Source organism: Chiloscyllium punctatum, chromosome 37, assembly GCF_047496795.1.
Source record: "Chiloscyllium punctatum isolate Juve2018m chromosome 37, sChiPun1.3, whole genome shotgun sequence".
Taxonomy (NCBI): domain Eukaryota; kingdom Metazoa; phylum Chordata; class Chondrichthyes; order Orectolobiformes; family Hemiscylliidae; genus Chiloscyllium; species Chiloscyllium punctatum.
Window position 1 is genome coordinate 9,863,830 of NC_092775.1, and position 23,352 is coordinate 9,887,181.

A 23,352-nucleotide genomic window follows, 5' to 3' on the forward strand; every position below is an offset into this window, starting at 1 on the left:
TGGTTTCCCCCAAAACAGCCTTCATATACTGTAATAAAAACTTAGTAGAGCTTCTTTTTTTGCAAAAAAGACTTTGTGTGACTCAGGGGATGGCTTATCAGAGGTTATTAAAGTTTCCAAACCAAGTAATAAGACAGTAAGTATGGAAAGGATCAGGAATGTAACTTCAGGTACAGCAGATAAGGGGACAACTATGAGAAGAGGGGCAGTCAACACAGGATGAGGGTCTTGTCCTTAAATGTATGTACTATATGAAATGAGGTAAATCAGCTTGCAGCCCAGATTGAAATTCGCATGTATGATGTTGGAGGTACCACAGAGGTGTGGCCGCAAAGTGATCAGGACTGGGAACTAAATATCCAAATCATCGAGTGTACTTAAGACAGATAAATAGGTTAGATTAGATTCCCTACAGTGTGGAAACAGGCCCTTCAGCCCAACAACAACCCTCCGAAGAGTAACTCCCCCACCTAACACTATGGACAATTTACCATGGCCAATTCACCTAATCTGCACATCTTTGGATTGTGGGAGGAAACCAGAGCAAACCCACACAGACACGGGGAGAATGTGCAAACTCCACACAGCCAGTCACTCAAGGCTGGAATCGAACCTGGGACCCTAGCACTATGAGGTAGCAGTGCTAACCACTGAACCACCGTGCCATGATAGGTTCTTGGTTGGTAAGGGGATCAAGGATTACTGGGAGAAGGCAGAAGAATGGGGTTGGAAAACATATAAACCATGATTGAATGGTGGAGCAGACTCGATGGGCTGAATGGACTAATACTGGATTAGTAGTGCTGGAAGAGCACAGCAGTTCAGGCAGCATCCAGCGAGCAGCGAAATCAACGTTTCGGGCAAAAGCCCTTCATCAGGAATAAAGGCAGTGAGCCTGCAGCATGGAGAGATAAGCTAGAGGAGGGTGGGGGTGGGGAGAGAGTAGCATAGAGTACAATGGGTGAGTGGGGGAGGAGATGAAGGTGATAGGTCAAAGAGAAGAGGGTGGAGTGGATAGGTGGAAAAGAAGATAGGCAGGTCGGACAAGTCAAGGAGACAGTAAGTGAGCTGGAAGTTTGAAACTAGGATGAGGTGGGGGAAGGGGAAATGAGGAAGCTGTTGAAGTCCACATTGATGCCCTGGGGTTGAAGTGTTCCGAGGCGGAAGATGAGGCGTTCTTCCTCCAGGCGTCTAGTGGTGAGGGAGCGGCGGTGAAAGAGGCCCAGGACCTCCATGTCCTCGGCAGAGTGGGAGGGGGAGTTGAAATGTTGGGCCACGGGGCGGTTTGGTTGATTGGTGCGGGTGTCTCGGAGATGTTCCCTAAAGCGCTCTGCTAGGAGGCGCCCAGTCTCCCCAATGTAGAGGAGACCACATTGGGAGCAACGGATACAATAAATTATATTGGTGGATGTGCAGGTGACCCTGGAGGAAGAACGCCTCATCTTCCGCCTCGGAACACTTCAACCCCAGGGCATCAATGTGGACTTCAACAGCTTCCTCATTTCCCCTTCCCCCACCTCATCCTAGTTTCAAACTTCCAGCTCACTTACTGTCTCCTTGACTTGTCCGACCTGCCTATCTTCTTTTCCACCTATCCACTCCACCCTCTTCTCTTTGACCTATCACCTTCATCTCCTCCCCCACTCACCCATTGTACTCTATGCTACTCTCTCCCCACCCCCACCCTCCTCTAGCTTATCTCTCCATGCTGCAGGCTCACTGCCTTTATTCCTGATGAAGGGCTTTTGCCCGAAACGTTGATTTCGCTGCTCGCTGGATGCTGCCTGAACTGCTGTGCTCTTCCAGCACCACTAATCCAGTATTTGATTTTCAGCATCTGCAGTCATTGTTTTTACCTTGAATGGACTAATTCTGCTTCTGTATCTTATGGTCTCATTGACTTTGGGGGCCCCCAGACACATCATAATCAGTGACTTACTTTAGTAATGTAGGGGAACATAGCAGTCAATTTGCACACAGGAAACTCCCACTGGCAGCAATGTGACAATTAGATAATCCGTTTTTAGTGATAGGATAAATTTAGCCAGGACAGATGGAAGAATTCTCTTGATCTTTAAAGAAATGCTTTAGAATCTTTTACAATCACCTCATTGTTAATTTTTCAGTGGATACACATTGGCCAATTTAGAATGGATGAGATTTACTAATTGGCTGTCAAGTGAGATACAAAGGTTTGATGTTAGAGTAAATCAGTAGGAAAGCTAAATAAATAATTCATTAAAAAAACAACTAAAATATGAAAGAAGGTTATCTGACCATTTATAATTTTCCACCCCTCCTTTCCTGATAGTGCATAGGTCTGACCTTAATGGTCTGTTTATTCAATATTTCCCTTATCTAATAGCAAAGGAAACAACTGGCCCAGAAAATGGATAGCCATTTCAACATACTCCTCATGGGTCTTGTGGTACAATGGTAGTGTCCCTAGCTTTTGAGCCAGGAGAACCAGGGTCAAGTTCCCTACCCACTCTAGCAGTGTGAAATGATATCTGCAACCTACTCCTGTTAAAAGCAGGCTAAGCCCTGGATAGACTAAGTGCTGAAGACTTGAGAATAGCCTGTTTAAGTTAGAGGCCTATGTGTACCCTAAACATCACCACATATATAACGAGGAGGGAACTGAGGAAAACACAGAGCATTCACAGGGACTTGAGACAAGGTCATTGCAGATGTGTCTTGTGGGACAAGGTCCATTCACATGTGAAAACCATCTTGAGATCCGTGTTGCAGAAGCCCACAAACATTAGCAAACTCATTACTTTCAATTTTTAAATTTGTAAAGCCGACCAGGAGGGCAGGTGACTCTGCTTTTGTTCCTGAGAGAAGAAGATTCAGAATCGTGTGTGTCCTTTCCAACACACTCCACATTCTCCAACCTTTACCTCTGTTCTGGATTCTCCTCTTCCTGATGTGGTTGGTGCCCCAGATTGTGCCCCCGATGGTTCCGATGCCTAGCAATGAGACCTCTGCCTGAGCCCTTGGGCTGGTCAAGGGTCAAAGGTTATAGTTCTAGGTCTAGGGTATCTCTGTACGGAAGCTGAGGTATGCCAGAACATAGACGTCCAAGTCAATAGATTCCAGAATCCGAATAAATAATTAAATAATGAATAATGCACTTCAAATGACTGTCATCCCAGTTTGCTGCAACAAACCTTGTCTTTCATTTCAGGTAAAAAGTGCACAACAGGTCCCATGGATCTGTTGTTTATTATTGACAGCTCCAGGAGTGTCCGCCCGTTTGAGTTCGAGCTGATGAGGAACTTTGTGATCGACATGATCAATTTCTTGAATGTGGGACCTGCTGCTGGCAGGGTTGCTTTGATCCAGTACTCCAGCCAGATCCAGAATGTTTTCTCCTTCAAAACCTTCCAGAAGAAAGCTGACATGATCAAGAGTGTCAAAGAGGTGATCCCACTGGCTCAGGGAACAATGACTGGCTTAGCCATCCAGTATGCCATGAACGTTGCATTCACGGAGGAACAGGGTGCCCGACCCCTGGCACAGAAAATCCCAAGAGTTGCTATCATTATAACAGATGGGATGCCCCAGGACCGGGTGACAGAGGTAGCAGCGGAAGCTCGGGAGTCTGGTATTGAGATCTATGCCGTCGGGGTGCAGAGAGCAGAGATCTCCTCCCTCAGAGCCATGGCCTCCTTGCCACATGAGGAACATGTCTTCCTGGTTGAGAACTTTGACTTGATTGATCAGTTCGCTAAGACCTTCAAGGACAAGTTGTGTTGTAAGTAATAAAATGACCAAAGGGGAAGTGTTCTAATTCATGTTTCTCATCTTGAGAACTCTTTGTCACAGTGAGGGACGCCAAGCCATTACATGTCCCTTTGCAGTAGAAAGTTAGGAGCTTTTGTTATATGTCCCCTCTCTGAAAGAGCAGTTCTGTGAGTCTCATTTCCCTGTAAATTGTTCCCCTTGCCATGATTGTACCTTCATCCACCAGGCACTGCTTTCCAGTCCCTTACCAACTGAGATCATAAAAAGGTTTTCCCTTATGTTGCCAATTCTTCTTGTGCCATTTACCTTAAATCACTGACATCTCATTGATCCCTAGCTGCATCGACAGTTGTTTGATTGTCCAGAACTCAAATAATGCTGAAAAAAGATACAGCTTGTCAAAGCTTTACATTTTGTACCAATCAGGCCAATTTGCAATGTGAAGGGAAAAGAATATCTGTACTGCGCAATAGATGAGCATTGATTGGTTGGTAGGTAGAGTTACCATACAGAATTCTCTCAAACTTTGAAAAAACGTGTTCTTGTTTCAGCAAAACCCTAGCTCTATATTAACCTGTATTTGACAGGTTATTTTTTTAAAATTCACTTCTGAAATGTGGGGATTGCTGGCTGGGCTTGCATTTATTGCCTGTCTCTAGTTGCCCTTGTGAAGGTGATGGTTAGCTGCCTTCCTAAACTGCTGCATACCATGTGGTGCAAATTTAACCACAATGCCATTAGGGAGGGAATTCCAGGATCTTGACCCAGCCTCGCTGAAGGAACGACGATATATTTGCAAGTCAGATGGTGAGTGGCTTGGAGGAGAACTTGCAGCTGGTGGTGTTGCCATGTACCTGCTGCCCTTGTTTAAGATATTTTGCTCTATAATGACCAGCAGTTACACCTGTCTAATACCTGTGTATTAATCAATCCATAAGAACTCAAGTCCTTTATTCACCTCAAGATTCCCGATAGGTTTTGTGGGATACAACCACTGCGAAACCCTGCTCACACTCGGTCATGCTCCAATGTGAGATGTTGACTTCCATTTAAATGTATGATGCACAGAATTTGCAAGTAGTCTGCACAGGATGAAAATAAATTAGGGGAACATTGTTCATTATTATATAATACATACCAATCTGCTTGAGACCCATAGTCATGTGTTACCTTGCACAAAACACATGAACCTTCAGCATTTCTAGTACCCCAAATTCAATTTCGATTTGTATCTTTTTCCTTCCAGCTCAGGATCTGTGTGCTAGTGAGAGTCATGGTTGTGAGCATATCTGTGTCACCACTCCTGAGTCCTTCCACTGTGCTTGCCGTGAGGGCTATGTGCTGAACCCAGACAAGAAGACATGCACAGGTATACGCTGGCGATATTTTATCTCAAGGGCTTGTAAACTGATTATAAAATGCATCTTCAGCTGTCAGCAAGTAACAGAAATGAAAGGCATGGAATCCCATGGAATCCACATTAAACTGTAACTGCAGTAACCACGATGTGAAGTTCTTGGAGCCAGAATGCTGCACGGAAACAGACCCTTTGGCCAACCCATCCATGCCGACCAGATATCCTAAACAGATCTAATCCCATTTGCCAGCACTTGGCCCATTCCCCTCTAAACCCCTCCTATTAATACACATCCAAATACATAGAACATAGAACATAGAACATAGAACAATACAGCACAGAACAGGCCCTTCGGCCCACGATGTTGTGCCGAACTTCTATCCTAGATTAAGCACCCATCCATGTACCTATCCAAATGCCGCTTAAAGGTCGCCAATGAATCTGACTCTACCACTCCCACGGGCAGCGCATTCCATGCCCCCACCACTCTCTGGGTGAAGAACCCACCCCTGACATCTCCCCTATACCTTCCACCCTTCACCTTAAATTTATGTCCCCTTGTAACACTCTGTTGTACCCGGGGAAAAAGTTTCTGACTGTCTACTCTATCTATTCCTCTGATCATCTTATAAACCTCTATCAAGTCACCCCTCATCCTTCGCCGTTCCAACGAGAAAAGGCCGAGAACTCTCAACCTATCCTCGTATGACCTACTCTCCATTCCAGGCAACATCCTGGTAAATCTTCTCTGCACCCTCTCCAAAGCTTCCACATCTTTCCTAAAGTGAGGCGACCAGAACTGCACACAGTACTCCAAATGTGGCCTAACCAAAGTCCTGTACAGCTGCAACATCACCTCACGACTCTTGAATTCAATCCCTCTGCTAATGAACGATAATACTCCATAGGCCTTCTTACAAACTCTATCCACCTGAGTGGCAACCTTCAAAGATCTATGTACATAGACCCCAAGATCCCTCTGTTCCTCCACCTGACCAAGAACCCTACCATTAACCCTGTATTCCGCATTCTTATTTGTTCTTCCAAAATGGACAACTTCACACTTGGCAGGGTTGAACTCCATCTGCCACTCCTCAGCCCAGCTCTGCATCATATCTAAGTCCCTCTGCAGCCGACAACAGCCCTCCTCACTGTCCACAACTCCACCTATCTTTGTATCATCTGCAAATTTACTGACCCACCCTTCGACTCCCTCATCTAAGTCATTAATAAAAATTACAAACAGCAGAGGGCCCAGAACTGATCCCTGCGGAACTCCACTTGTAACTGGACTCCATGCTGAATATTTACCATCTACCACCACTCTCTGACTTCGACCGGTTAGCCAGTTTTCTATCCAATTGGCCAAATTTCCCTCTATCCCATGCCTCCTGACTTTCCGCATAAGCCTACCATGGGGAACCTTATCAAATGCCTTACTAAAATCCATGTACACTACATCCACTGCTCTACCCTCATCCACATGCTTGGTCACCTCCTCGAAGAATTCAATAAGACTTGTAAGGCAAGACCTACCCTTCACAAATCCGTGCTGGCTGTCCCTAATCAAGCAGTGCCGTTCCAGATACTCGTAAATCCTATCCCTCAGTACCCTTTCCATTACTTTGCCTACCACAGAAGTAAGACTAACTGGCCTGTAATTCCCGGGGTTATCCCTATTCCCTTTTTTGAACAGGGGCACAACATTCGCTACTCTCCAGTCCCCTGGTACCACCCCCGTTGCCAGTGAAGACGAGAAGATCATTGCCAACGGTACTGCAATTTCCTCTCTTGCTTCCCACATAATCCTAGGATATATCCCGTCAGGCCCGGGGGACTTGTCTATCCTCAAGTTGTTCAAAATGTCCAACACATCTTCCTTCCTAACAGATATCTCTTCTAGCTTATCAGTCCGTTTCACACTCTCCTCTTCAACAATACAGTCCCTCTCGTTCGTAAATACTGAAGAGAAGTACTTGTTCAAGTACTTTTAAATGTTGTAATTGTACCAGCCTCCAGCACTTCCTCTGGCAGCTCATTCCATACACGTACTACCCTCTGTGTGAAAAGGTTGCCCCAAAGTTCCTTTTTAAATCTTTCCTCTCTCAATCTTAAACCTATGCCCTCGAGTTTTGGACTTCGCTACCCTGGGTAAAAGACCCTGGGCTATTGATCCTGTCCGTGCCCCTTAAGATTTATAAACCTTTGTAAAGTCACTCCACAGCCTCTGATGCTCCGGGGAAAAAAACCCAACTTATTCATTCATTAGAGGGAAATGTAGAGTAATAGGGTAGGGGAATGGGTCTGGGTGGGATACTCTTTGGTGGGTCGGTATGGACTTGTTGGGCCAAATGGCTTGTTGCCACATTGTAGGGATTCTATGATATTCAGCTTCTCCCTGTAGCTCAAACCCTCCAACCCTGGCAACATTCTTGTTGATCTTTTCTGAGCCCTTTCAAGTTTCACAACATCTTTCCTATAGCAGGAAGACCAGAAGTGCACGCAGTATTTTAAAAGTGGCCTAACCAATGTCCTGTACTGCCACAACATGGCCTCCCAAAGCTCATACTCAATGCACTAACCAATGAAGGTAAGCATACCAAATGCCGCCTTGTCTATCCTGTCTACCTGCGGCTCCACTTTTTACAATCTTCCATGAACAACTTGAGTGTAGGACACACTCACATGGTATTCAAAGGAAGCACTGAAAGGATACTGAAAGCTTCAGCCAGACATTTTGACATTGATCCTGAGTCCTGAGAGAATCCAACCCATGATTGCAGCCTCCTTCACTACGTGTCTGAGGCAGATAGAAATCACAAAGGCAAGAAATCCTGAGCCAACGTCTAGTCCAAGGCTGAGTTGTCTGTAGTGTCCTGTCCTGTTTGTGGGACAGGCTTGGAAAAAGCAGTGATTAAAATAAAAATCATAATGGTGGGAGTAAAAAGACAGGACAGTGGTAGAAACTTCTAGGTTGTTCTGACCAGTGACTGTGTATTCCTCCATAGCTATTGACCTCTGTTCCCATGGAGACCATGACTGTGAGCAGATATGCATCAGCTCTCCAGGTTCATACAAGTGCAGTTGCCGTGAGGGCTTCAGACTGAACCCAGACAAGAAGACTTGTAGTGGTTAGTACTTCAATCCTATCCGTTCTTAATACTGTGCGTCCTGTTTTGATTCCAGCTGAAGATAATGTGGGACAAGTGAGATCGCATAATGAAACATAGCTTGATAGATTATATATTTCATTTTTTAAACACTGAGGCATTTTCACATGAGGTTGCAAATGTTCTTTAAACGACAGAATGTAAGTTTATCACCCAAAACAAATGATACAAAGAAATCAAGCTTTATTTAATTCAGTTAGAAAGATCGCACCACATGCTTTAAAACAAAGTTTCAACCTGTTTTCTGACACCATTCCATTACTGTTACTCAACCCTAGATAAATAGCTCTCCTGTTTCAGCTTTACTTAACTGAAGCTGTCCAGTTTCTTTTTCTTGAACTGTCAAGTCAATTTTATGATTCCATTCCGATGGCATAACCCTTTTACAATTCTAACATCCTAAATGTATTTTAACAACTTGAAGATTTTGTCGCAAACTTCTCCTGGTTTGGAAGCTTCACAGAGTAGAAAAACTCCTGCTGAGGTAGCTGGTTCCCCGAAGTGAACCAGAAAAACGTGGTTCCTCTGAAGAAACTATTCTGACGTCGGGTCTGAACTCTGGATTTTTCTCAACTAAAGGCTTTGAATAGGGCTGGGGTTTTAAATAGCTTATTATCATGCCAGTTAAATAGACCTTAATTGCACTTCAAGGGTATTTCCATCTTCTCTGTAAGATCATAACAACGGCTAAAATAAGGTTTGTTTGAACTCAGCCCAGGGTTCAAATGGCTCTGTTCAATCTGGAACCCAGTTATGCACAAATCATTCCCCCTCACCCCACACGCCAACGCACCCCTAACCCCAGCACATTCCATTCTGCCAAGACTAGATCTGTAGGAAGTTAAAGTGCTGCATTTGGATCTCACCTGATGTTCCTGAAAAGCTCTGGAGTCTTCCTGCCCAAATCAGTAGAGTCATTATGGAACAGAAGGAGGCCATTTGACCCATTGATTCAATACTGGCAGTCTTTAGATTAGACCCCCCTACTCATCACCAGGCAAGTTTATTTCCATTTGATGCCCATCAAATTTCCTTTTGAAATCCTTTAAAGAAACCAGTGAGATGAAAAGTTACACACAGAAAGTAAGTGCTACCTGCCCATGCCACAAGTGAATTGGTTTAGCTCAGTTGGCTGGACCATTGGTTTACAGAGCAGTGCTACACCACAGCGTGGATTCAATTCCCATCATCGATTTGAGGTTGCAATGAAGGATTCTGCTTCTCAATCTCTTCCATCACCTGAGGTTTGGTAGCCCTCAGGTTAAATCACCACCAGTTGCTTCCCTCTAATGAGAGAGCAGCCCCTATGGTCTGGTAAGACTATGGTGGCACAACAACAACATATTCTAAACTATCAGTCCTTTTATCCTTTAGCTGTCAACCTCTGTGCCCTGGGAGCTCATGGCTGTGAACATATCTGTGTAAGCACACCTGGGTCCTATCGCTGCCGCTGTCGATCTGGCTACACTCTCAATCAGGACAAGAAGACTTGCTCAGGTTAGTATTCATTGCTCAGTAATATCAGTCTCACCCACAATTATTGCCTTGTAAGTTGAAAATTACTTAAAACTGGAAGGGCTACCATCTATTTTTGCAAGTTGGCAAGCGCTTCCTGCTGACCCCAGGCCTGTCTCCTCTTTGGCTTCAATTCTCCAGTGGTTATTACAGGTAAATTGGGCAGGTACATCAACAGGCTTCATTGGCCAATGACAATTTTCCCTTTCATAGAGTCAGAGTCATACAACATGGAAGCAGACCCTTTGGTCCAATCACTCCATGCCGACCCAATATCTCAAACTAAACTAGTCCCAACTGCCTGCACTTGGCCCATATCCCTCCAAATCTTTCCTATGGATGTCTTACCTAAATATATTTTAAACATTGTAACTGTACCCGCATCCACCAGTTCCTCTGGAAGTTCATTCTACACATGAACCATTCTCTGTGGAGAAGAAATTGTCCCTTGTGTCTTTTTTAAAAATCTTTCTCCCTTCACCTTGAAAATATGCCCCCTTGTCTTGAAATTCCCCATCCTAGGGAAAAGACATCTGCAATTCATTTTACCTGTATCCCTCATGATTTTATAAACCTCTGTAAGGTCACCCCTCAATCTCCTATGTTCCAGTAAAAAAATGGTCCCAGCCTATCCAGCCTCTCCTTCTCAGTCAAACTCTTCATTTCTGTCATCTATTGAGGCTTTTAAGTCAATTCACGTGATCTTCAATGTCACTCTCTGCATTTACAAATCCTAAAATTATTCTAAGTCACACAAATCTTTGTCATCTCTCCCATAAAGATGATGTAAACCAATGAGGTTGAAACTAGGACCTAACATCTCATCTGAAAGGGGCACCTCTGACAGTTCAGCACTCCCCTCTGACCTGGAGGGTCAGTCGAGATTTTTGTCTTGGAATGGAGTTTGAGCCTACAATCTTCAGTCTTAAATTCAATGGTGTACAGCAGTGACAACTTGCATCTATATAGCAACTTAAATTTAGTAATCCTCTCAATACTTTGCAGGAGATTTAGAACAGGTGACCAAATACTCAACACCAAAGATAAAGGTTTTCAGGAGCTACTTTGAAAAGGTCAGAAGTCACACATCACCAGGTTATAGTCCAACAGGTTTATTTGAAATCACAAGTTTTCGGACCGCTGCCCTGCATCAGGCAAAAGAGCAGCACTCCGAAAGCTTGTGATTTCGGATGAACCTGTTGGGCTATAAACTGGTGTTGTGTGACACCTGACCTTATCCATCCCAGCCCAACCAGCACCTCCCCATCGTGGCTACTTTGAAAAAGAAATATGAAAGAAAGGTGTGACTTTACAGGAGCTTTATCGTCAATTCAGTACTTTTGACGTCGTAACTGTTGAAATGCAGCAGCCAACCAGTTAGCAACCCGCAAGATCCCACAAACAGCAATGACCAGCTTATCTGTTTTTGTGATGTTGAGGGAGAGATAATGATCAGCCAGGATATCATAGTCAGCCCTGCTCTCCCTTCACATTATGACCCTGGGGATATTTTCCATCCATGGGAAAGCAATAAGCAGGAGAATGTCCCATCAGAGAGACAGGGACCTCGGTCTGTGCAGCACTCCCTCAGTACTGCAATGGGATCGTCAGCCAAGATTCTGTACATTGAAACTTGAACTGACAGCTGCCTCACACACAATACTGTCTTGTGAATCTTTGACTGTGCCCCTTTTGTGATGCTGCCTGAGCAAATTGCAATCTTCCTCTCTAGCTGTCGACCTCTGTGCCCTGGGAGATCATGGCTGTGAGCACATCTGCGTGAGCACCCCTGGGTCATATAAGTGCCGATGCCAACCGGGGTACACCCTCAATCAGGACAAGAAGACCTGTAGCAGTAAGTACTGAACCCTCACTTCTCTGTAATTGTTGGGGTCTTTTGCTGCAATTTAATCTGATGCTTGAAGCAGAAGGCAAGTCGGGTGCAGGTCAAACTCTCTCAGGCAACTGGTGGCATTTGCCGGCAAGGCTAGACTCTACCATTCTCCTCTGGGGATGGAGAGTCCTAGGACAAACTGGTTGATCTATTAGCCTTAGAGGGGAGCTGAAGAAGCCAACTTTAATGTGACAGATAACATCTCTTTAGGATCCAGCTGTTCACGTAAATCCCATTTATATAATTCCTGGTAGTAAGTGCAAAGTCTCATCCTCCAGAACTTCCACAACAATGTGCATTGACAATGCCATTAAATTTCCCCAACACACTTCACGAAAGTGGCTATCGCCACAACAGCTAATGCAGATCCTAAAGCAGAGGGCAGGTTTCTTTATAAGCACGTTAAATATAAATTTCTTAAATATAAAAGCAGGGATATACTTCTGAGGCTATATAAGGCTCTGGTCAGACCACATTTAGAGTACTGAGAGCAATTTGGGCCCCATCCCTCAGGAAAGATGTATCAGTCCTGGCACGGGTGCAGAGGAGGTGCATGAGAATGACCCCAGGAATGAAAGGCTTAACAAATGAGGAACGTTTGAGGACCCTGGAACTATACTCAATGGAGTTGAGAAGAATGAGCGGGGAATCTGATTAAAACTTACTGAATGGACTGGACAGAGTGGATGTTGGGAAGATGTTTCCATTGGCAAGAGAGACCAGGACCCGAGGGCACAGCCTTACAGTAAAGGGACGACCCTTTAGAATGGCGATAAGGAGAAACGTCTTTAGCCAGAGAGTGGTGAATCTATGGAATTCATTGACACAGAAGGCTGTGGAGACCAGGAGATTAAGTAAATTTGAAACATAGATATATAAGTTCTTGATTGCCAAGGGGATCAAAGGTTACAGGGAGAAAGCATGAAAATGGGCATGAAAAACCTATCAGCCATGATTGAATGGCAGAACAGACTCGATGGGCAGAATGGCCTAATTTCTGCTCCTATGCCTAATGGTCTTAAGGTCATTGACATTCGCAATCTCAGAAAAGCAATCCTTTACTGCCACTTGAACAATGCCTGGCATTGACTTTGAACATCCTTATATCCAATTTCTTTTTAAACACACCAGTGCATGTTGATTTAATGGACCAGGATCATTCCAACTCTACTTAGAATGATAGGAACAGGCCATTCAGCCCCTCAAGTCTGCTTGCCACCAATGGGAGCTCATCTATAGACAGATCATAGTACTGAAGTTAAAACGTGTGGGACCTTTCTCTACAGTGGTGAACTATTGTTCGTTTGGGAACCACAGCTGCCAACATGAATGTGTCAGCATTCTGAATGGATATTATTGCACGTGCCGGGATGGATTTGAACTGCACGATGATGGGAAAACATGTAAAGGTAAACGCAAGCAAGAGGACTGATGGTAACAGAAGTCATTCCCAAATTTGAAACACCTCTCTGGTTTTCCTTGGATCTTTTCTTTTTAACCTGTCCATCTGTCCTGAACTATTTTGGTCAATTGAAGAAGATTCAGGAGCACTCATCAAAAGAGAAAGAAATAAATACTAGGATAATACAGGACAGTTTGGAGGTCGCTTTGACTGTGCTGGCTCCTTGATTGGACTATCCAATTAAATCCACACCAACCATTTTTTTACTCACAGCAAACTTTATCCTTCAATATTTATCTAATTCCCTTTTGATCAACGTACAATGTTGTTTTTTGTTCCCATGTGGGACATGGGTGTCACTGGCTGGGTCAGCATTTATTTCCGGTCCCTAGTTGCCCTTGTGAAAGTGGTGGTGCACTCCCTTCTTGAACCACTGCAGTCTATGTCCTGTCAGTACATCCACAATGCCCTTAGAGTGGGAATTCCAGGACTTTTTGACCCAGTGACAATGAAGGAACATATTTCCAAGTCAGAATGGTGAGTGGCTTGGAGGGAAATTTGCGGGTATGGTGTTCCCATGTATCTGCTGCCCTTGTCCTTGTGGATGGAAGTGGTTGTGGGTTTGTCCTAAGAATTTTTTGGCAAACTTCTGCTGTACATCTTGCAGTTAGTACTGACTGCCGTTACTGAGTGTCAATGATGGAGGCAGACGTTGCTTGTGGATTCGGTGACAATGAAGCGGGTTGCTTTGTCCTGGATGGTGTTGAGCTTTCTGAGTGTTGTTGGAGCAGCATGCATCCAGACAAGTGAGGAGTATTCCATCACACTCCTGACTTGTGCCTTGTAGACGGTGAACAGGCTGTGGAAATCAGGGAGTGAGTTACTCATCGCAGTATTCCTAGACTCTGACCTGTTCTTATAACTACAGTATTTTCAATGGCAAGTCCAGTTGAGTTTCTGGTCAGTGGTAACCCAGGATGATGATAATAGAGGATTTAGTGACAGTAACACCATTAACTGTCAAGGGCAGTGGTTAGAGTCCATCTTATGGGAGATAGTCATTGCCTGAGACTTGTGTGGTGTGAATGTTACTTGCCACTTGTCAACCCAAGACTTGATATTGGTTAGGTGTGAATGTTACTTGTAGAAGCTGAAGGAAGATGTAAAAGAACTTTGATTTACGTGGTGACCTGTAAGATGTCCCACAGCACTCACAGTCCATGAAATGCTACAGAAGTGCTTTGAGTTACTTTGTAACGTAGGGGAAAGGAACTACCATTTTGTGCACAGCAAGATCCCACAAGTAGATTATATAACCAGATATCTATTTAAGTAATGACATGGACAATCAGGGAGAACTCCCCATGCTCTACTTTACAATAACGCCGCGAGTTATGTTACATCAGCTAAAAGGGCAGATGGGATCTCAGTTACTTGTCCCATCTGAAAGGTGGTACCTGTGACAGTGTGCAGCACTTCCTCTAGATGGTATTAAGGGTGACAGCCCAGGTTAAACGGTCTCAGAGTGGTGCTTAAACCCAGCGTTTCAGCCTCTGTGACGAGACTGTTGTCACAGAGCCAAATTGCTGAACTTGTTGGTCATGGAGTAACAATAGAAAGAGGGATCCATATTGATGTATGTTGTAAAAGACTTTGGCCCATCTTTAACTTTCCATTTAGATGGGATGCATTTCAATTTGTGGATTGCACTTTAGCCCCACATTCCTAATATTTGAACTCCCAATGGGGAGGAGGGCAGGTAGGTTGGAAGACCCTTTTGAGTTTGCTCTTGTGCTTGGGCAGGGTGGTCATTACCAGATCCCAGGCAGCAGTCTGTGATGAGGGTAGTTTTGCCTAATTGCTTGTCTTTCTTGCATTGCTACATCCACACCCAAATGGCTTTGAAGATGAAGCATGTGGTACTCCGGATCTGTGACTGGTAGGCACCCCAGGAAATGGGGCACAGAAAGTAGTTAAGACCAAAACTTTAAAAGTTTTCAAAAAGTTAGATATGGTTCCTCAAGCTAAAGGAATCATGGGTTTAGTGAGAAAGCAGTAACAGGGGACCAGGGGGTCACAGTTTGAGGATACGAGGTGGGCCATTTAGGACTGAGATAAGGAGAAATATCTTCACCCACAGAGTGGGGAGCCTGTGAAATTTACTGTCACTGAAAGTGGTGGAGGCCAAAACATTGACTGTTTTCAAGAGAGAATTAGATCTGAGTTCGAATGGGATCAAAGAGTATGAGGATAAGGCAGGAGGAGGGGACTGAGTTGGATGATCATCCCATGATCATATTGAATGGGGGAGCAGGCTCAAAGGGCTGAATGGCCTACTCCTGCTCCGATTTTCTATGTTTCTATGTTACACCAGTAATCAGCTAATGACAACAAGTCTATATGCACTGTAGTAGACACATAGAATACCAGAATGATACAAGACAGAAAGAGGCTGTTGTGTGTGTGTGCTGGCTCAGCGATTGTACTATCCAACTGATGACATGACCTACTGCCACTACTGCAGCCCCCAAACTGTGACCCATTATTGGTTATCAAATAAATCACCTTGTCAGATACACCAGTTTGATAGCAAATGGTCTGTTCATCCTGCATTGGACTGTAACCTGGCGTTGTGTGATTGTTAACTTTGTCCACTCCAACCCAACAGCAGCACCTCCACATCGTGGCTAATGCTTGACTGTTGCAAAGCAGCCTTGAAAAGCTTCCAAATAAAATGAAAACAAATCCCATTTTAAATCTTTTCTTTAAAATTCTCCAGTGTACTACTTGGAACACAGAATCACAGAGATGTTTGATGCAGAATAAGGCCATTCAATCCATTGTGCCTGCACCAGCTCATTAAATGAGTATCATTACCCATCGCTAATCTCTTGCTTTCTCCCCTATACCTTGCATATTACTCTAATCCAAATAATTATAAAATGCTCTGTATCTAGCATTGTCCAGGAGATTAATTTGTAATTCTCACATCAACCCCGGAGGCTGACATGGGGTTAAACTTGCTCTCATCACTGCTTGTGAGGCAGTCTTGTGGGTAGGAACCCTGTCTCTGAGACAGAGGCCTTGGATTCGAGTCTGATTCCAAGATTTGATGCATTCATAATGTGGCCAAATGGGTTGAGCATCATTCTGAAGATCCTTCTGACGGTCACCAAGGGCAGGCAGCAAGAGTAGGAGAGATTCCTGCCCAGCCATTGTGTACTCAGGTCTCTTCAGTAGAACATGAACCTATAACCTGAGGAGAGAGTACTACATCCTGAACCGCAGCTGACAGTACAACAGTACATGTTGGTCAGATCTGTGAATGCTGCTGATTCCTGGAAAGAATATTGGACCCACCACCAACTCTGTCCCTCGCTCCAGCCAGACCATGGCAGATGGTGGAATTTGAATTCAATAAAAAATATCTGGAATTAAGATGCTAACATTGACCATGAATCCATTGTCAGTTGTCAGAAAAACCCATCTGGTTCACTCATGTCCCTTAAGGGAGGAAATTGCTATCCTTACTTGGTCTGGCCTACATGTGACTCCAGACCCACAGCAATGTGGTTCACACTTAACTGCCCTCTGAGCAGTTAGGGATCGGCAATTAATGCTGGCCGAGCCAGAGGCGCCCTCATCCCATGAATGGGTTTTAAGAAAAGCTACGACATCCATGTAACAGTGTATTTTGCCACGGTAAGTGGTAACACATTTCCCCTTTGTACATTATATACAGAGAAAGGACCATATAAAATCATTTACTAGCAATCTTCAGAAACAAAGCTGCACTCTTTAACTGCTTGATAGTTTCTCTCTATTACGGAGGCATTGCAATTTGCAATAATGTAAGAAAGGAAAAAGGAAGTGTGTGTGTGTGTGTGTGTGTGTGTGTGTGTGTGTGAGAGAGAGAGAGAGAGAGAGAGAGAGAGAAGGGAGTGGGAAATAGTGACAAGCCTCATTATGATGACATCCCATAGCAGCTGATGGGTGATGATGACAACATCGCTGGGCTAGTAATTTAGAGAACTGGAGGCATTAGGAAACTTAATTTAAACTTTAAAACATTAAAAATAAATTGCAAGTTAATTATTAATGGTCATGAAGCTATTGGATTGTTGTAAATACCAATTAGGTTCACTAATGCCATGTGGGAACAAATCTGCTGGCCTGCCCATGGCATTGCAAAGTTGTTAACTCTTAACTGCCCTCTGAAATGGCCTTCCAAGCCACTCAGATATATTCAACTGCTACAGAGTGTGAGTGTAGACACTGTTGGGGCGCACCATCAATGAAGCTTCTCATCATCTTACCCCAGCACGTAAATTTATGTTCCCAATTACTAAGCCCCCTGCTAGTGGCAGTACGTGAAGAAGACAAACCACCACCACCTTCTCACAGGTAATTAGAGGTGGACAATCAATCCTGGCCATATTAGTAATGTTTATGTTCCGTGAATGTAGAAGAGATTACTTGGAGCAACAGGTCAGGTGAGGTCACAGTTTAAATAAAAATGACTCCCATAAGCCATGTCATGAGTGCTCCTGGGCCAGTGGAATGATAATAATCCCATTCAGACTCCTGGCAAAATAGTGATAAGTCAATAATATAATTTCTTAAAGCAAGCATTCTCTTGCATTGCAGTTGTCGATATGTGCAACACTGTGGAACATGGCTGTGAATTCAAGTGTGTCAGCACTCCCGGGTCATACTTCTGCATCTGCCCCCCGGGAAGGCAACTGAACGAGGATGGGAAGACCTGTAATAGTGAGTTCTATTCCTGTCTGCACCCATTTGGTCTCCACTAGAATCTGTTTTCAGTGTGGTCTGCTGGACTGTGAACATAAGAGTTCCCAGCAGGAAGCTGTTCATGTCTATGCTGGTTATGTGAAACAGCTATTCAATTAGATCCACTCTACCTATTCTTTTCCAAAAGCCCTGCACACTTTTACTTCACAGACATAAATCCAGTTCCCTTTTAGAAATTAATATTGAATCTGCTCCCACCAAATCCAAAATCACAGCTCACTGCATCAACGAAGCTTCTCATTATCTCATCCCAGCATGGAAGTCTATGTTTCCCAATTCCAAGTCCCTGCTAGTAGCAACACGTTCTCTCCTGTCTGCCCTGTCTAAACTTCTCTACTTTTGTACAGCTCTCTTAAAACTCTCTATAACATTTTCAACTTAATTAACGGTACAGAAAATGTACAGAAAATACTGTAAATGCTCAATAGGTCAAACAGTGACTGTGAAGAGAGAGAAACAGGGCTAATGTTTCAGGTCTGTAGCCTGTCATCTTCCCTAGTCCAGGCAAAGTGGTCTGTTACTGAAACCCTTTCTCCCTGATTGGGGTAAAAGAAGGTTGCACATGAAAGACCAATGAAGCAAGTGGCACTGCCTGCAAGTAACTGCTCCAGAGTTCTCCACGTAGTGATCAGTGTTGGTACACTGCTCACAGAATTGATTTCCACTTCTGGAAGTTGTATGGATTTCAGAGGCCCACACAGCGGAAAGAAAATTAGAGGGAAAACTGTTCCCTGGTCTTCTCTCTGTAACCGTGTTGTTTCTCCCTTAACTGATAATAACCCAACACCTCTTGAAAGCATTGACTGAACTGGTCTCCAACACCATCTCAAGCAGCACACTCCAGATCCTAACCACTCACTGCATGAAAAAGTCTCCATTGCATTTTTTACCGATTACCTTAATCTTCATTCTCGATCCTTTCATCATTGGACACAGTTTTCTAATGGTAAGTCTATTTTCACACACACACATGTTTTTCCTTTTGGAGAACAGTGGAAGAGATGGAAGGATTTGCAGATTAACTAACCTGTCGATTCACCTCATGAGAACTCATCAAGTCGTAGAAATGTACAGCATGGAAACAGACCCTTTGGTCCAACCCACCCATACCGACCAGATATCCCAACCCAATCTAATCCCACCTGCCAGCACCCGACCCATATCCCTCCAAACCCTTCCTATTCATTACTCATCCAGATGCCTTTTAAATGTTGCAATTGTATGAGCCTCCACCACTTCTTCTGGCAGCTCATTCCATACACACACCACCCTCTGCATGAAAAAGTTGCCCCTAAGGTGTCTTTTTTATCTTTCTCCTCTCACCCTAAACCTATGCCCTCCACTTCTGGATTCCCCAACACTGAAAAAAACCTTGGCTATTCACCCTATCCATACCCCTCATGATTTTACAAAACCTCTATAGGGTCACCCCTCAGTATCCAAAGCTCCACAGAAAACTGCCCAGACTCTCCCACCCCAGGGAAAAGACCTTGTCTATTTATCCTATCCATATCCCTCATGATTTTATAGACCTCTATAAGGTCACCCCTCAGCCTCCGACGCTCCAGGAAAAACAGCCCTAGCCTATTCAACCTCTCCCTATATCTCAAATCCTCCAACCCTGATAACATCCTTGCAAATCTTTTCTGAACCCTTTCAAATTTCACAACATCCTTCCAATAGGAAGGAGACCAGAATTGCACGCAATATTCCAAAAGTGGCCTAACCATTCTCTTGTACAGCCACAACATGACCTCCCAACTCCTGTACTCAATACTCTGACCAATAAAGGTAAGCATACCAAACGCCGCCTTCACTGTCCTATCTACCTGCGACTCCACATTCAAGGAGCTATGAACCTGCACTCCAAGGTCTCTTTGTTCAGCAACACTCCCTAGGACCTTACCACTAAGTGTATACATCCTGCTAAGATTTGCTTTCCCAAAATGCAGCACCTCACATTTATCTAAATTAAACTCCATCTGCCACTTCTCAGCCCATTGGCCCATCTGATCAAGGTCCCATTGTAGTCTGAGGTAACCTTCTTCACTGTCCACTACACCTTCAATTTTGGTGTCATCTACAAATTTACTAACTATATCTCTTATGCTCTCAACCAAATCATTATATAAATGATGAAAAGTAGTGGATCCAGCACTAATCCTTGTGACATTCCACTGGTCACAGGCCTCCAGTCTGAAAAACAACCCTCCACCACCACCCTCTGTCTTCTACCTTTGAGCCAGTTCTGTATCCAAATGGCGAGTTCTCCCTGTATTCCATGAGATCTAACCTTGCTAATTAGTCTCCCATGGGGAACCTTGTTGAACGCCTTATTGAAGTCCATATAGATCACATCTACCACTCTGCCCTCATTTATCCTCTTTGTTACTTCTTCAAAAAACTCAATCAAGTTTGTGAGACATGATTTCCCATGCACAAAGCCATGTTGACTATCCCAAATCAGACCTTGCCTTTCCAAATCCATGTACATCCTGTCCCTCCAACAACTTGCCCACCACCGACGTCAGGCTCACTGGTCTATCGTTCCCTGGCTTGTCCTTACCATCCCCGTAACAAGGACAGACCCCCCCCCGCAAAGGAGCCTTCCACCCTACCAACCTTCGCATAAACCAAACCATCTGCCGACATTTCCGCCACTTCCAAACGGACCCCACCACCAGGGATATATATCCCTCCCCACCCCTTTCTGCCTTCCCCAAAGACCGTTCCCTCCATGACTACCTGGTCAGGTCCACGCCCCCAACAACCCACCCTCCCGTCCTTGTACCTTCCCCTGCTACCGCAGGAATTGTAAAACCTGCGCACACACCTCCTCCCTCACCTCCATCCAAGGCCCTAAAGGAGCCTTTCACATCCATCAAGGTTTTACCTACACATCCACCAATATCATTTATTGTATCCGTTGCTCCCGATGCGGTCTCCTCTACATTGGGGAGACTGGACGCCTCCTAACAGAGCGCTTTAGGGAACATCTCTGGGACACCCGCACCAATCAACCACACCGCCCTGTAGCCCAATATTTCAGCTCCCCCTCCCATTCTGCCAAGGACATGGAGGCCCTGGGCCTCCTTCACCACCGCTCCCTCACCACCCAACGCCTGGAGGAAGAACGCCTCATCTTCTGCCTCGGAACACTTCAACCCCAGGGCATCAATGTGGACTTCAACAGTTTCCTTATTTCCCTTTCCCCCACCTCACCCCAGTTCCAAACTTCCAGCTCAGCACTGTCCCCATGACTTGTCCTACATGCCTATCTTCTTTTCCACCTATCCACTCCACCCTTCTCTCTGACCTATCATCTTCATCGCCCCCCCCATCCACCCATTGTACTCTTTGCTACCTTCCCCCTCCCTCCCCCCTGACCTATCACCTTCATCCCCTTCCCCACTCATCTATTGTACTCTATGCTACTTTCTCCCCACCCCCACCCTTCTCTCATTTATCTCTCCACCCCTTCAGGCTCTCTGCCTGTATTCCTGATGAAGGGCTTTTGCCCGAGACGTCAATTTTACTGCTTCTCGGATGCTGCCTGAGCTGCTATGCTTTTCCAGTACCTGGTTTCCAGTATCTGCAGTCATTGTTTTTACCTTGTTGATTTTTTTCCTAAACAGTGGCACCACGTTAGCCAACCTCCAGTCTTCCGGCACCTCACCTGTGACTAGCGATGATACAAATATCTCAGCAAGAGGCCCAGCAATTACTTCCCTCGCTTCCCACAGAGCTCTGGGTACACCTGACCAGGTCCTGTGGATTTATCCACATTTTTGCGTTTCAAGATGGTCTACCTCATCAATACTGACCAGGCATCCCAATCTGACCTAGACCCATTTGCCAGCACTTGGCCCATATTCCTGTAAACCCTTCCTATTCAGGTACCCATCCAGATGCCTTTTAAATGTTGTAATTGTACCAGCCTCCACTGCTTCCTCTGGCAGCTCATTCCATTCACGCACCACCCTCTGTGTGAACAATTTACCCCTTAGGTCCTTTTTAAATCTTTCCCCTCTCACCTTAAAGCCGTGCCCTCTAGTTTTGGACTTTCCCACTCTAGAGAAAAGACCTTGGCTATTCACCCTATCAATACACCTCATGATTTTTTGAACCTCTATCACTCCTTCCAAGACTAACATGTCCTAGCTTAGAGTGGTGCAGGAATGCTGTTCATTTCTGATGAAGGACTTTCGCCCGAAAAATTGATTTTCCTGCTCCTTGGATGCTGCCTGACCTGCTGTGCTTTTCCAGCACCACTCTAATCTAGACTCTGATTTCCAGCATCTGCAGTCCTCACTTTTGCCTGACATGTCCTAGCAGCCACTTGATCCTATAGGCTCTGACCAGCAGTAGGTACTCTACCAGATGACCACCAAAGATTCTTACTGACAATCACCCTTTCTGCACAAAGATCTCTCTGATTATTCATCAAACACAGATTCCAATGAATCATCGGAGGAGGGTATGCCAATTTTGATCTTAGCCAATTTCCCAATGGTATCTTTCACTTATTAAGGGAGCATGCCCATGTGCGTATTCTGCATCCATTGAAATGGGCAATTGTCAATGAACTGTCTGAAGGAAGGAAGATCCTGACAATATGCAATGGACATAAATTCTCATATCTAGCCCAGAGGGCAGCAAGGAGCAGAGCAGATCACACATTCATTATTGACCTACCTTGTCATCAGCCCATTCCTTTTGATGAAAGAAAGGACTTTCATTAATGGCCTCTGTCATGTCCCAAATTGCTTTCCAGCCAAAGCTGTACCCTTGAAATGTAGTCACTAATGTAATGTGGGAAACATGACAGCCAACTGATGCACCACAAGATCCTAGACAGAACAATCCGAATATAAGCAGATAATTTGGTTTTAGTGATGGAATTAAGGGATTATCATTGACCATGACAATTTCTCTGCTTAGATGTAGTGCTTAAGACTCTTGTTGTACAGTGGTGGTGTCCCTACCTTTGAGCCAAAAGACCTGGGTTCAAGTCCCCCTTTCCCCAGAGGAGTGTAATAACATCTCTGAACAAATTGATTAAAACACCTCAAAATAGTGCCCATGTAACACAGCTTTGGTTTGATGTCTCATCCGAAAGTGGATACCTCTGACAGTTCTACAGAACCTCACCACACTGAGGTGCCAGCATTGAGTCTGTGCTCAGGTCTCTTGAACAGGACTTGAGCGATACTGAGGGCCATGCCACTGAGCCACAGCTGATGGCACAACAGCGAGGTGTATGTTAGTCAAGTCTGTGAAGAACATCAGTATCCTTTGACAATTTATCTTGGCCACAAAGACAAGTATTTCCCCCCATCCTGTTTGAAATTATATTTTCGCCAACCAAAGATCAGGAGCTGAAGCCAAATTCACACTTCATGAATCCACCACATTCTTACCTTTGTCCAGAGAGACCTAACAACTGAGCACC

The 23,352-nt window shown here is 44.7% G+C and overlaps 1 protein-coding gene across 2 annotated transcripts in view; it reads left to right on the forward strand.

Moving 5' to 3' along the window:
* matn4 (matrilin 4) overlaps positions 1–23,352 on the forward strand; it is a 74,115-nt gene that overhangs the window by 39,745 nt on the left and 11,018 nt on the right. The window contains exons 3-9 of one of the 2 annotated variants that reach the window (XM_072556215.1): positions 3,191–3,760; positions 4,997–5,119; positions 8,116–8,238; positions 9,652–9,774; positions 11,525–11,647; positions 12,973–13,095; positions 17,736–17,858. In XM_072556215.1, the coding sequence (XP_072412316.1) occupies positions 3,191–3,760; positions 4,997–5,119; positions 8,116–8,238; positions 9,652–9,774; positions 11,525–11,647; positions 12,973–13,095; positions 17,736–17,858 (1,308 nt within the window). The remainder of the gene's footprint in view (positions 1–3,190; positions 3,761–4,996; positions 5,120–8,115; positions 8,239–9,651; positions 9,775–11,524; positions 11,648–12,972; positions 13,096–17,735; positions 17,859–23,352) is intronic. The other variant, XM_072556216.1, reaches the window with a different exon arrangement.